The sequence below is a fragment of the Benincasa hispida genome, chromosome 4 (assembly GCF_027475165.1).
Source record: "Benincasa hispida cultivar pf3 chromosome 4, pf3_genome.v1.1, whole genome shotgun sequence".
NCBI classification, from domain to species: Eukaryota; Viridiplantae; Streptophyta; class Magnoliopsida; order Cucurbitales; family Cucurbitaceae; genus Benincasa; species Benincasa hispida.
The window spans coordinates 20,079,568-20,094,605 of record NC_143481.1 but is presented as its reverse complement, the minus strand read 5'-3'; the positions used below and the strand labels follow the sequence as shown (position 1 = coordinate 20,094,605).

The window sequence follows — 15,038 nt, the reverse complement described above, 5'->3', positions numbered from 1 at the left end:
AAGATTGGATACCTTATTCTGGAAACACTATCGAATGCGGCCCACTTTGTATTTAGTGCAAACGATGTGATACTGAATCATTCATGTGGAGACATGCGAGTGAGGGCGTCCTATACAAAGAGTTTGTATAAGACCGGACCAAGAAATAAGTCACTATTAATTTATAACATTATTTACTATTTAAGACTGACTATTTCAAAGTGATAACCTAGGTAGCTTGACCTTAATCCTGAGCTAACTATGAACTCTTGTTTATTCGGGATTATCCTTAGATTTGCATGGGTGAGGGTTGACCCAACAGCATCAACTCAATAAGCCTCCCATTTCAGGGGTAAGATCGGGTAGATAGCTGGAGATATAGGGTGCAAGACGAAATTCACTCCTACCTACTTTTAGGGATAGTAGAAAGGTTGTTCCCTTAAGTACTGACTCTGGGTCTTGATCAAGGGACTCCACTCTTTCATTGGCCCGAGAGGGACTCGATTTTGTGATTGGATCATAAACCAATTGTTCATTAAAGGATCAGTGAGACTTAAGAAGCAAGATGTAATCTCGGGGGTAAACTAACTTTTGACCTAGCCGTTATTACAAACAACCTGTGAAGGGTCGACTTACTGAGTATGGTTAAATCAAGTGGACAGGAATATATCTATAGTGAGGGGAATACAACTAATGGGTTTTAGTGAAGTGATCCGGTAGTTAATGAATGTGGATTGATTCAGTTTAAAGAGTTTAGCTAATTAATCTTGGATCGTTGGAGCCCATGTGATAAGAATCAAGGTATTTCGCACGTTCATTGGACCAATTACAAGATCCAAGGCATCAAAGATTCAACAATCATTTATTCTTCATGTACAAGATTGGTAGGGTTGGTTCATCCTCTATTTCATGTTAAAAATGTTAATCCAATACACGAAGGATCATTTGGAGTATTGAAGGTCAATGTTTGCTCGATTGAAGTGGAACATGGAGCATACATTAAGTTTCCATGAGTTCAAGCACTTTGAAGAATTTTTGTATTAAGTTCACAAATATTTTATTGTAATTTCAGCTTTAATTTTATTTCTATGATTAGTCAAAGATGAAGGTTGTCATTAATGATATTATATTAAAAATGATGTTTGGAAGATGGTAGATGGAAGATAGTGGTTGGAAGATGGGGAACTCTTTTAATGTTTTATTTTGACTTTTTCTATTTTACATTAAATAGGTTTAGAATCTCTACAAGGCTATATAAAGCCTTCTTCCCATCCATTTGTAATCAGATTATGATTTTTATTAATGAAATTTGAGATCTCATATTTGAGATTTTTCCCTTAGAATTTTGCAATTCTTGTGATAGAATGCATGTGAGCCATTCAATCTAACCTTGATCAAGTTGATTGTGGAGTGACTCAATCTAGAGCAAGATTTTTCAATCTTGCTTCTAGATCTTCGATCAAGAGGTAATCTAATTCTAGCCTTTTTCTTAGGGTTGAACTAAATCGTATAGGGAGGTGTTAATTTCTTAGATTCAAAGGTTCTTGCTATATAATAGCTTGTGTCTTTGGGTTGAGGGTTAGGGTTGCCTTATCATTTGGTATCAGAAAATAGGTTGCATTTTTGTGGCCTACTCTAAAATTGATTCTATCTTTCTTCATTATTTTTGTATTTTCATTCAAATTTCAATTTCTGTCCATTTAGTTCTTTGTTGTTTTCATCCATTGTTCTTCATCCTTTTATCTTATTTCAATTTTATTGATCAAATTTAGATATTTGAAGAAAAAACCAAACCAAACCAAACCAAAACAAAACAAAACAAAAAAAGTGAAAAAACCCATAATTTTGTTCTTGCAATTATTCATGCAAATTGTGTGTTTAATCTTGAATATTTGAACCAATTATGTATAATTGAGTTATAACATTAACTCTTTCTATCCTCTGTCATTCCCTAGGTTAATTGCATGTTCATTTGAGTACCTTTACAACTTCCTATCATTAATTGTCGAAGACTATTCAAATCTAAAACTTTTAAACTTTCTTCTTATCTTTCATTTTCTTTCCCAATGCAAACAGCCAAACTTGACTTTGTGCCCTTGAACAAAGTTTTAGATCAACCTTTTGTCTTGAATTGTTAAGAAGATATTTCGTCAAATTCATTGCGTAATACCTGCAATTCCATTTTTTTGTTCAGTTTAGAAAACTGCATTATGCTTTCCTTTATTTGTTTGTTCTTTTCATTGTTTTCTTGTTCTTTTTGTGGTTATTTTCATAATTATCCTATCTTGCTTATATTGAATAGCTCTTCATTTCAAGAATTGCTTGTATAAGCCTACCCAATATCATAATTTAGCCACCTTCCCAAATAGCTTACCTTTACGTGTGCAAACATGAGTGTTCCCAAGTGAAAATTAGTGAGTTGAGTGTGTGAAGTCCTTTTAAAAAATTATTATGAGTCAAGGAGAGGGAGATTGTGTGGAGATCATCATTTCTTAATTCGAGGACGAATCCTTTTGAAGAGTGAGAAGATGATAAGAATCAAGGTATTCCACACGTTCTAGTTGAACCAATTAAAAGATCCAAGGCAGAAAAGATTCAACAATCATTTATTCGTGTACAAGATTGGATAGGGTCGATTCATCCTCTATTTCATGTGGAAAATGTTGATCCAATAGATGAAGAACCATTTGGTATAATGAAGGTCAATGTTTGCTTAGTTGAAGTAGAACATGGAGTAGACATTAAGTTTCCATGAGTTCAAGTGAAGGAACTCTTAACAAAGAGACCGTGAGCGAAAGCGAGATCGTTCCAAACCCCATTGTGACAGAACATACACATTTACAATCTAACAGTAATAGTTATGCAAAACTCTAAAATTACAGCATGCTTTCAAAAGGAAAATACTAAAGTTCAAGTGAACTTATCCTTGAAGAACTATTCTTCTCATTCCCTCGAACTTACTGCACGATCGTTCACCAAACAAGAACGTCGAGCCTCACTAATATCCTCAAACAAGAATCAATCTACACTAGACCCTCGAGCACGAAACAAACACCACTAGCAGGCTACCTTGATATTCTCGATGTGAGAATCCAGGAGTTGTGGACTCTGTAGGATTTGGTAGAGGATAGGAGGAATTTGGCAGATCGTGTAAACGATCAAGTAAGTGGGAGATAGGTTTAGTCTATCGTCTAGACAATATACTCGATCAATTAAAGGATAAGTGATTATCGTATAGAAAAATTTCTACACGATCGTGTATGCTCTCAAGCTATCGTATAGCTATATCTTTTGATTGCACGATTCACAAAATTCGTAATGATCACCTTTTGTAAAAATGAAAATGATTTTCATTTTAGCCATCAGTTACCATATTTAATGACAACTTCCCACTAAGTTGGTTATAGGAGAAAAAACCATAACGAATTATCATATAATTGATTTAATTACAAATATAATATATATATTTATAACCTATAGTTTTAATAACACATCTCATGCAATATATAAACCATGGTTCTTTTTCTCCCTTATAGCATTTAATAATAATTCCTCCAATTAATGTATCTAATACATTAAGTTAATTATATCTCATATAATTGGTACAATTTAATTATATCATATATAATCAAATTTCTTCTTGTTAATTTGAACATTTCAAACTAACCCAAAAACTAATTCTCAACATGAATCTATTGAGCTACTAAGGGGACCTTATGGACCTATAGCTTGAAGCTCCAACGGTATGTGAATAACCGACTAAACTCTTTAATCATGATATCCACCATCCATTAACTGTCGGGCTTTCCACTAAAGACTGACAGTTGCATTTTTCGCACTACAGATATATTTCTGTGTCCATTGGATACCAATCAACAGTACGATAACCCTTTACAAATTGTTCGTAAGTACAGTCGGGCCAATTTACCATTTTGCCTCTGTATTGCATCTAACTCCTTAAGTACCATCGATTCCTCTAATGAACAATACATCATAGTTCTACTATGAGTAAATTCTTCTCAGGCCAAGTGAAAGTGTGACACCACATTGTTCAAGACCTAGAATCAGCTCTTAAGGGAGCAAATTATCTACTTACCCCTAAATCAGGGAAGTAGTGAATTTCGTCTTGTGTAGCTGAGTTCCCAGCTCCCCAATCAAACGAATCCCCAAAGTGGTAGGTTTGAGTGATCTGGCCACTCGCACCCATACAAATCAAAGGACCGCCCTCATAGGCAAGAGTTCCCAACTCACTCAGGATTAAGGTCATGTTACCTATGGTCATCCTAGTGAAATGAAAGTCTCTATCATAAACGACGTTATATAACGAGACTAAACATTTTGTGGTCCGATCTTATATAAACTCTTTTGTATAGAGCATCCTCGCTCGCATGTCTAATACATGAATGGTCAGGATCAGACCATTTGTATACATTACAACACTTGTAACATCTACAAAACAGGCCACACTCTTAGTGTCAACAGGATAAGATTTCCCTCCTTTATCCATCTACTACAGACCATTTAAGTTATCACTTAAAGCACGATCTACTTGTATGTCATTACATACATGCTTAAGTTACAATGATAACCAGGGATTTTAATTTATTGGTTTATGATTAATATAACAAAATATCTCATATATCAAAGACTGTAGTGGAGAAAATATCTCATATTATTATATACATAATGTTTGTTCATATACATGTTTATAAACTACTGGACCCAACGAGATTTAGAGCATCAATTCCAACAATAATTTTGAAGAATTTTTGTATTAAGTTCACAAACATTTTATTGTAATTTCAACTTTAATTTTATTTATATGCTAGTCAAAGATGGAGGCTGTCATTAATGATGTTGCATTAAAGATGATGTTTGAAAGATGGTAGATGGGAGATAGTGGTTGGAAGATGGAGAACTCTTTTAATGTTTTATTTTTTGACTTTTTTTACTTCACATTAAATAGGTTTAGAATCTCTAAAAGGTTATATAAAGCCTTCTCCCCATCCATTTGTAATCAGATTATGATTTTTATGAATGAAATTAGAGATCTCATTTTTTAGACTATTCCCTTAGAATTTTGAAATTCTTGTGGTAGAATGCATGTGAGTAATTTAATCTAACCTTGACCAAGTTGATTGTGGAGTGACTCAATCTAGAACAAGATTTCCTAATTTGCTTCTAGATCTTTAATCAATAGGTAATCTAATTCTAGCCTTTTTCTCGGGGTTGAACTAATTTGTATAAAGAGATGTTAATTTCTTAGATTCAAAGGTTCTTGCTACATAATAGCTTGAGTCTTTAGGGGTTAGGGTTGCCTTATCACCATGATCTGTAGGTCCATTCAGTCCTCTTACTAGCTTATAAACGAACTGAACCTTAGAATAGCATGATGATAGAATTTGAAATATTCAAATTCGAATTAAGGGAATCAGTAATTATATACGATATGATTATACATTTAATTATCAAATTAAACGAAATTGGAGAATTGAAAAATATTTAAATATGATTTAAATATTATTACATGAATAGGAATTCATGGATTAGGAATTGGTGGTTTAATAATTTGGTGTTTGATATCAAATTTTAATTAACTAAATAGTTTAATTAATTATTTGAAATTTATTAAAAAAAAATTAGTTATTGGAATTAATTTTGGTTGAAATTAATTTTTCCAAATTTTGAAATTTGATTCCAAATTAAATTTTGATTAGAAATCAATTAAATTGAAATTTGGATTTCAATTTTAAAAAATGATTTAAAATCAATTAAATTGGAAAATTATGTTTAGTAGGTTTTTCCACTTTGTCCACCCCCAATTCCATTATCATCTTAATGTTTTGGTATCAAGGTGATATGCGATCATATTGCATGGTGCAGTTGAACAAAACTCAGTTCATTTTGTTGTGATTTGAATTCATGCAAAATTTGAGAATTGAAGATGTTCTTCAATTTCTAAGACTCTAAAACCAGAGAACTTTACCAAAATTTCCTCTAATTCTGTCTCATTTTGGATTCCACAATCCAATTTAAGGTCCTAGAGAATAGTAGGAAAGATCAAGTGATGGTCTACAAGCTTTTAAAGTGAAGATTCAAGCTGGAATTGAAGGATTGAAGAGTTCTTCAAAGATATACCTTAGAAACCCTATTTCTTTTATATGAACATGTTTGCTTGCTTGCTAAAATTAATGGAATTAGAATGCTTAAGATCCTATTGCTTCCGCATGTTGAATGTCAACACCATCGACCTCGTATATGGACTAGACGATAACCATTAGTACTTCATCTAGAAAATATCATTGAACTTTTACAAGTTGCGCTAATATCCATAACCTAAAAAACGTTTAAAAGAAGAAAAAAAAATCTTTATTATTGGAAACGGTTTTACTATATCTACCATCAATTTTCACCTCCTTCGCTCTCTTTTCTTCTCATCTTTTACTTCAATTTATTACCTAACCTACACTTCCCTTTCATTTTCTTCCCCTTCTTTTCCTCTTACGTAATACCCTCTTACCCTTAAAATACCTTAAAAATATAGACATTAAAGTTTCAAAATTTTGTACTTCCTAAAACAAGATGAAAAAGATTCTTTATTTTATTTAAAGGAAAAAGAAAAGAAAAAAAAAACTTATTCCTTGTTTATTTTATTTAAGACAATCCAATTCAATTTCAGCTTATATTTCTCTAGTTTGAGTTAGTCAGATCTTTGAAATCCGTTGGATGAATCCCTCCACAATCTTCAAACTTTTTCCATCTGAAAAAGAAAATTATATAATATCTAAATTACCATCAGAAATCATTTATAATATATATATATATATAATATATATATATATATATAAAATAAATATATTATATATATATATATATATATATATATATATATTTATTTATTTATTTATTTATTTAAGCAATGAATGAAATATTACCAAGTTTAGGTACTGCATGGCCTTTAGGATGATTAATTACTAATGGTTCAACAAATGATTCTAGAAGCTTCAATCCACTGGGCATCAAGAAGTCTTCTTCACCTGCATGCCAACCACAATAACAATTCCCAATTTAACTTTTTAAATATTTAATTTTAAAAATAAGTTATTTTATAAAAAAACTATTTTTAAAATTTATTTTAAACTCTTTTTATTAAAAGAGTTTAAATAAAAATCCAAAAAATAAAAACTTTAAATGTTCCTATTTTATTATTGAATTAGTCTTTAAACATTGACAACTATTACAAATTTTTTTAATTAAAATAAGAGTTGCACTCTTATGTTTGGCCAAAACAGATTTTTTAAAATATTCACGTGGTTCTTAATTAAATATAAAAACATGTCTAACTTTTAACAAATTAAGAATACCAGTAATCCTCTTGCTCAAATTTATGAATCTCGGAAGATTTATTTTATGGTGGACTATGCGTAACAAACTATTATTATGTTTATGTTTAGAAGTGATTTTAAAATAGTTAAAATCGTTTTTCTCATATTCAAAATTACTTGAAAGATGATTTTAATTATTCAAAATCAATTTAATATTATAAAAAAATTCAATTAAAAGTATAATTATTAAAAATCAAATTGATTATGAATGATTAAATATGTATTTTGGAATGGTTTTAAACTTAATAAAAGTGATTTTAATCATTCTATTGCATTTGGGATTGTTTTAAGGAGAGGTCAAAAGCAATTCTAGAAAAATCTTTAACAATTTTAGATGTTTGGTAAAGTAGATCATTCCTTGATTTATTTAAAATTACTTTTTAGTTTCTTCTTCCACTCAAAATCACCATACCAGCTTTTAAATGCAATTTTTGGGAAAATCTGTTTACATTCTCTAACTAATTGTTTAAAATTAAAATCTCATTTTTTCTATATATTTTTTTTCACATCTGTTCCATTCCACATCAATAAATTTTGATTGATTCAATATTTTTATAACAATTATTTTTTCCTATACTTGTATCAAATAATTTAGATTAAACAAATATCTTGCAATTTGAACAATATATATTTATATATATTATATACTATATCTATATATATATATATATATTAAATTATTTACAATGTGAAATAACATTTGTTCATTTAAATTTTATATAACAATGAATTATTTATAATATAAATTTTAAATAAATAAAAATATATAATTTGCAATTTAAACTAATGAAAATTATAAATAATTAACTTACAAAGTTCATATATTAAATATCAACATATTAAATTATTAAAATAATATGTTTAATTAGGTCATTATTAAAGTCGCAGCTAATCTAGTTTAAACTTACAAAATGTTGCCTATTTTTTTTATTTTAAATATGAAACTTACATATGATTTCATAATTATCAATAATTATTTTAAAAGTTATAATAGTTCGAGCATATAATTTTACATTAGGTTTAGTTCTAATTAAAGCTAATGAATTAACATTTACTAAAGCAATATTGATTAGTTATTGACATAACTAAGAAAAATTAGGCTCACATTATTACCATTATTTCGACAGATTAATTGGGTGTTATTAGGTATATTACAACAATTAATTAATTAATTGTCCATTTTGAAATATCTCTACTTTCTCAATAAGTTGGAGATTTTTGTTGTAAAGTTGTAGGTTGAATTCGTTACGTCCAAAGTGATTGAATATTTTTAAATAAATGAATATTAAATTATAAGTTTAATTTCTAAATTTATGTCTATTTGTTTTTTAAACTTTAAAAGTATCTAGTAAATTTATAAATTTTCAATTTCATATCTGAAGGTCGTTAAATTTTCAATTTTGTGTCTAAACAATTAATAGGTCATTGACACATTCAAGTTCTTTTTCTTAAAACAATTAATTTAGTATATATAAATTAGAATTTTAGGGGTAAGAGAATCTTAAAATTTCAAGTTTTACACAAGTTTCAAATAAATTGAAAGCTTAGGTCCTTTTAGTAATTATTAATTGAGCTTATAATTATTATTTTTATTTTTTTATTTTAGTCATTTTTAAAAATTTATTAACTTATTTTTTGTTTTAGATTTTTTTAAGAATTCAAATGTTTAATTAGAAAATATGAAAATCATGGTAAAATGTTGATAAGAAAAACATGATTTTAAAAAACCAAAAATAAAAAACTAATAGTTATCAAATAGGGTCTAGGCTCAAACTTCATCGTAGACAATTTTATTTTTTTGTTTCAATTTCCTTTTTAGAAGTAATCATCGTTTCAAGTTTTATTGTGTCTTTTTTAATTATTTTAAAGGTAATACTTAGGTGCATCTCACCTATTTTTATGCATCTCACTATTATTTTTCACACTAAAAAAAAGAATTAAAATACTTCAAAAAACAATGAAAAAATTTATCATATAAATATTTTTCTTATTTTAATGGATGAGTACCAGTTACGTTGCTAATTATTTGGATTTTATACCTAAGTAAATATTTTTTTTCTTAAACAAAATACTTTTTGAATAGAGGATAAATAAACATAAACTTCAAAATCGGTAACTAAAATTTCAAATTAATCATAAATAATAGAATTCTATATATAAAAAAATCTTGATCTACATTATATCAAATACCCTTGAAATGGCAGTTTGTTTAAAAATACTCTATACTTTAAAAAATTACAATATTACCCCTAAACTTTTATAAAACGTTTTGTTAGAGATGTGTAATTAGTTATATATTTGTTTAAGATTTCTGTTACTTGCTCCTTGGGCCGTTTCGGTGATAGTTTCAAAATATATCTCAAAAGATGTCTTAAATGCTATTTCTGTAGAGTATTTTGTTCCTTATTTGAAATATTATGTATTTTATTTTCTCTGGGCTACTTTCCTTGTTCATGATTAGTCAAATTTGAATGGGATATTTTTCATCTTTTTGCTATGCTATTTAAGGATAAGAAGTAGTCTTGCTAGGATTGTCACATATTGCTTTGAGAGAGAAGAATTAGTATGTTTTGACAGAAGAATAGAACTCTCTATGTTTTACCATTGTTCGTAAAGCTAGAAATATTGTTGGTCCTTAACGACTAATTCTACAATTGTTCTTGCGGTATTAATCCATTCTTAAGAAGCATTCTTCATCTTTAAGGGGAGTCTAAGATAGTGTTGATTAAGAAGGGATTCTCATCCTTAGTGTATCCTAAGGTAACGTTCATAGAGAAGAGTTCTCAAGCTTAGGGGGAGCCTAACTTGTTCAAGTGAAAGAGAGTTCACAAGAAGGAGGAAAAATATGTTCGTTGTGAGAGGGAGTCTCACACTTAGGTGGAGCCTAAGTGTCTCTTAACTAATATTCACAGACTTAGGGGAAGTCTAGATGATCACATAAGTTACGTTTTATGTGTGTCACTGTAATTGCCATTATTTTAAAAATAAGCACAACGTTGTAAACATTTGACTTTTTCATATTAATGAATTATCTTTCCTAGCACACTGCTCCTAGACGTAGGTGGTATAATACCAAACTCAGGCACCAAACTCTACATGTTCTTTTCTTGATTTGTTGTTTGTTATTTACTTGTTTTTTTTGTGATTGTTAAGACTTCTTATTTAATATCTATATTCCGTGTGACGTACTACTTTAAAATTTTATGTTTTAAAGCTACCATTGATATAAAAATTCTTTAGAATTTTGAATAGAAATTGGGATTTAAAATTGTATGACAATGACCTAAAACGAAGTAGAAAATTCAAATTTCGTTCTAGATCGTTACCATACTATTTTATACATGAAAATTTGTTTAAAATTCTAAAAAACTTTATATTGAAAGGGTAGTTTTGAAATGAAAAGGTTTAAGGGCGTAATATCACAACTTTTAAAGAGATATAAGTATTTTTTTAAACAAATGACAAATATTAAGTATGTATAATTTTAACAAGTCTGAAAAGGTTAATGGAGTATAAATCGGTGAATAAAGACAAAAAGAAAAAGAAAAAGAAAAAGAAAAGGAAAATTAGAAGAAATAAGAAGGAGATGAAAGTTACTTAGAAAATGGAGGGATGGGCATGCAATAGATGGGAAATAAGCTTTTTCGGCGGCAAGAGATGGCGATCCCAGTTTCGAACCGCTGATGATTATTACAAATTTAATCTTCGGAACCTTCCTCAGCGCAACACCCTGCAACCGATTCAATTTAGTTTCGGAAAATTCAAAAAAGAGATTAACATGAAGATCAACAGCCGGCCGCCGGTGTTTAATTACCTTCGCTTGAAGTCCCGGCAGCGCCGCCGTTAACGCCGCCCCCTGAAAATGGCTTAAAATTGTAAAATCATTCAACAAGTCCATCAAAATTCATTCAGGACAATCGTTAATTAATTACCTGTGAGAAACCGAGAAGTCCGTCGAATGGTCCGTGGTTAAGCATGTGATTCTCGATGAATTCAAGGCAGAATTCGAAATTTTCATAACCGGTCGTGTCCTGATAAGATAATTTGAATGAATCAACATTTGAGTTTTGCGGAGAAATATTGAAAAGGATGATCATAATTATGTGGACCTTACTGAATTGAAACCATTCGAAATAGGGAGGATCGTAAATTCCTTGGACATCGGATTTTCCTTTGGAAGGGAATGGAGCGTCGATAAAATGGAAATGGAATTGATGGAGAACAAAAGCGGGCCATTTTTCGATCTGCTTCTTAAGGATTGCTCCGCTGGTTCGGAAGCCATGAAGGCACAGGATTTTGGGTTTTCTTTGAATTTTACTCATTGCTTCAAATTCCTCTTTTCAATTGCTTTGTGGAGCTGCTCTTTTTAAATCGTGTTTCTACGGCTCCTTTCTCCCTTGAAGATAATGACCTAGTTTGGTCCAACTCATAACCTGATGCCCGCCATTATAGATTTTATATGCCAAAGGTTAAAAATGTTGGAACGCGACCAAAGTCTCACATTGATTAGATAAAAGGAAATGATTATGTATATATAAGTAAGAATAATTATTTTCATTGATATAAAACCTTTTGTGAGAAACCAAAAATAAAACCAGGAGATAGTAGGAGAGTCGTTATCCCCCTATTAAATGGTACTAGAGTCATGCTCTATCAGAGTCATGCCTCTGACTTAACTATTGGTAGAAACCATGGTGGACTATTTGAAGGGAGGCTATTGTTGGTGTGGAGACAAAATTACACATTTATGGAAGATATATAAATTACTTGACACTTTTTTCCAGTTAACTACTAGTGTACTTGAGGTTTTTAAAAACGTCAAGTAACCCCCTATCAAGAATAAGAGCATTTACGGTTGAGAATGTCCTAAAACTCGCAGTTCGTGTTAAACATTCTATTTATATCAATAAAATATTATTGAGTAACTTATCAATAAAGTTGTTGATTTTGCATTCTAGTATAAAAATCCAATAAACATATTCATGGCTATAGTCTAAATACTTTAACTTTATGTGGTGACATAAACAGGATCAAGTTAATAATATATAGCCTAAATGGTCTAATAAGTATATGGATGAAATTGGGTATCTCATCCTGGTAATACTATTGGATGCGGCCCACTCTGTAGTTGTTACAAGGAGTTGTAAAGTGCTACAAACGATGTGATCCACAGATCGTTCATGTAGAGACATGTGAGTTGGGGCATCCTATGCAATGAGTTTGCATATAGACTAGACCCAAAATAGTCACTTCTCTATAACGACCATTTAGTATTAAAACTGACTATTTCATTATTAAGTAACCTAAGTTAACTCGATCTTAATCCTGAGTTAGTTATGAACTCCTGTTTGTTCGAGATTATCCTTTGATCTGCATGGGTGAGAGTAGTACAACATCACTGCTCAATAAGCCTTCTATTTTGGGGATAAGATCGGATGAATAGTTAGAGACATAGCCCTGCAAGATGGAATTCACTCCTACCTCATTTAGGGTGAGCAGATAGGTTGTTCTCTTAAGTACTGATTCCAGATCTTGAACAATTGGGGGCCCACCTTCTCATGATAGAGAAAGGACTTGATTCATAAATATTATGAATAAAAAATGTTCATTAGAGAGTCAGTAGGAACTTAAAGAACGAGATATATTCATAGGGGTAACACGGTGATCTTGACCCAGCTGTGATTACGAACAACCTGTGAAGGATCGACTTACTGATCATGGTTATATCAAGTGGACATAATATATCTACAATGAGGGGAGTTCAACTATGGGCTTTAGTGGAGCGACCCATTAGTTAACAAATAGGAGTTAATTCGGTATAATGAGTTTAGCTAATTAATCTCCGATCGTTGGAGCCCATGATCTGTAGGTCCGCGAGGTCCCCCTACTAGCTCGTAAATGGATAAGCTTTAGAGTAGCATGATAAGTTAATTTGAAATGTTCAAATTAGAATTAAATGGAGTAAGACAATTTATATTTAAATATGATTTAAATATATGAAGGTGGATTTGTGTAAAAATTAATTTAATATTTGATATTAAATTAATTAGAATTATTTAAATAATTATTTATTAATTTTATTAAAAAATTAATTTATGAAATTAATTTTATAAAATTAATAATATTTTCAACTTTAAAATGAAAATGATTTTCAAACCATTTTTGGAAAATTGAAAAAACTTACACACAATGGAAAAATGGGTTTTTCCATTATCTTCTTCAATTAGCTCACACAAAAATCATTCATATTTGCCTCATTAATTCCAAGCATAAGTTGCATCTCATGCAGTCATCTTCTTTGCATGTTAACCTGCAATAAATAAAGAAGATTGGAGTGGAATTAAGGCATACATTCAAAGAGTTTTTTTCAGAAAAATTTGAGCTGATGAAAAGTTCTTCGAGTGGTTTTGTAGCAGTGAGCTTCACTCCTAATTTCCTGTTGTTGAAGCTATTCTTGAGTCCTATAACTCCTTCTAAAGCTCCCAGAGGATAGTGGGGAAGATCTTGAGGTAGTCACAAAAAGTTTTGGAGAAGACAACAGCTGAGTATCAAGATCTTGAAGAGTTATACAAAGCTATGACTTCAAACCCTCTTATGTTAGATGAACATGTTTTAGTTTCTGCCAAAATTAATGAATTAGAGTGCTTACTGGTCCTTGTTATTTCCGCTGCATGCTGATATACTCTTACAATTGGTATCAGAGCATCATATAAGAATTCAATTCAGTTTAATTTTGGTTTGGGTGGGTGTTTTTCATGAGATATATGAAACTGATACACTGATATAGTTTTCTCAGTTTTGACATTTTATTTCTCTTTAGTTTCTTAATTAAATATGTAATTGGCTCTTGATTCATGAGCTTATACGTGTTATTAAGAGTCTGTACTTTCTTTAGAGTCATTAGAGTTGAAACTAAGATGTAATTGAAGAAACAAGTGAAGAAGGCCGACCTGAAAATTCTAGTTTTTCAGCTTTTGGTCAAATATCATTGTTGAGGTTTAAATGCTAGATGATCATCTAGCTCCAGGTGCTAAACGATGTGAAGAAAAGTTAGATGATCGTGTAGCTACAGGTGCTGGTCATTGTGATATTGTGTGCTAGACGATCATGTACTTACGGGAGCTAAGCGATGCGTTGAAATGCTATACGATAGCACTATACGATCGTATAGCTTTGCGTGAGAGCTAAACGATGTGTTGAAGTGTTATGTGATAGCACTACACGATTGTGTAGCTTTATGCGCATGCTAAACGATCAAGAAAAGGCACTATGCGATGGTGTTAAGCGATCGTGTAGCTTTACCCGACACCAGACGATGGCGATATACGATAGTTGCAAGACGATGGTGATCGTGTAGCTCCATCCGACACTAGACGATGGCGATACACAATAGTTGGAAGACATTACACGATCGTGTACCTCTGCCCGACACTAAATGATTATGCTAAATGATAGTCTCCAGTGTTACACGATCAGCCTTAGCGAGATTTTGAGCATAGATGGAGAGCAGCCGGTTCGACTAGTTTTCTCGAGGTTCTATCCGGTTCAGCCTTAAAGGGTTTTTGGTTGGTCCGGTTCAAGTTGTTTGGTTTCGGTTTTGAGCAGTTCGAGCAGTTTTGAAGCTATTTTGTAATAATTAGGCTTTTGTTTGCTTGTTTATACCAAAACTAAAAC

At 30.8% G+C, this 15,038-nt stretch overlaps 1 protein-coding gene across 2 annotated transcripts; it reads right to left on the bottom strand.

Moving 5' to 3' along the window:
* Nucleotides 1–1,263: 1,263 nt before the first annotated feature.
* On the bottom strand, nucleotides 1,264–11,700 carry LOC120075119 (uncharacterized). Of its 2 annotated transcripts, none has more exons than XM_090312611.1 (6): nucleotides 11,474–11,700; nucleotides 11,297–11,395; nucleotides 11,179–11,220; nucleotides 10,962–11,094; nucleotides 6,915–7,016; nucleotides 1,264–6,739 (listed from the first exon to the last, which is right to left on the bottom strand). In XM_090312611.1, the coding sequence occupies exons 1-6, from the start codon at nucleotides 11,684–11,686 to the stop codon at nucleotides 6,684–6,686; spliced, it is 645 nt and encodes a 214-aa protein (XP_090168737.1). In that variant the 5' UTR covers nucleotides 11,687–11,700; the 3' UTR covers nucleotides 1,264–6,683. The 2 variants fall into 2 exon arrangements, with proteins under 2 accessions (XP_090168737.1, XP_090168738.1); XM_090312612.1 differs by having other exon boundaries at nucleotides 11,479–11,681.
* Nucleotides 11,701–15,038: the final 3,338 nt, after the last annotated feature.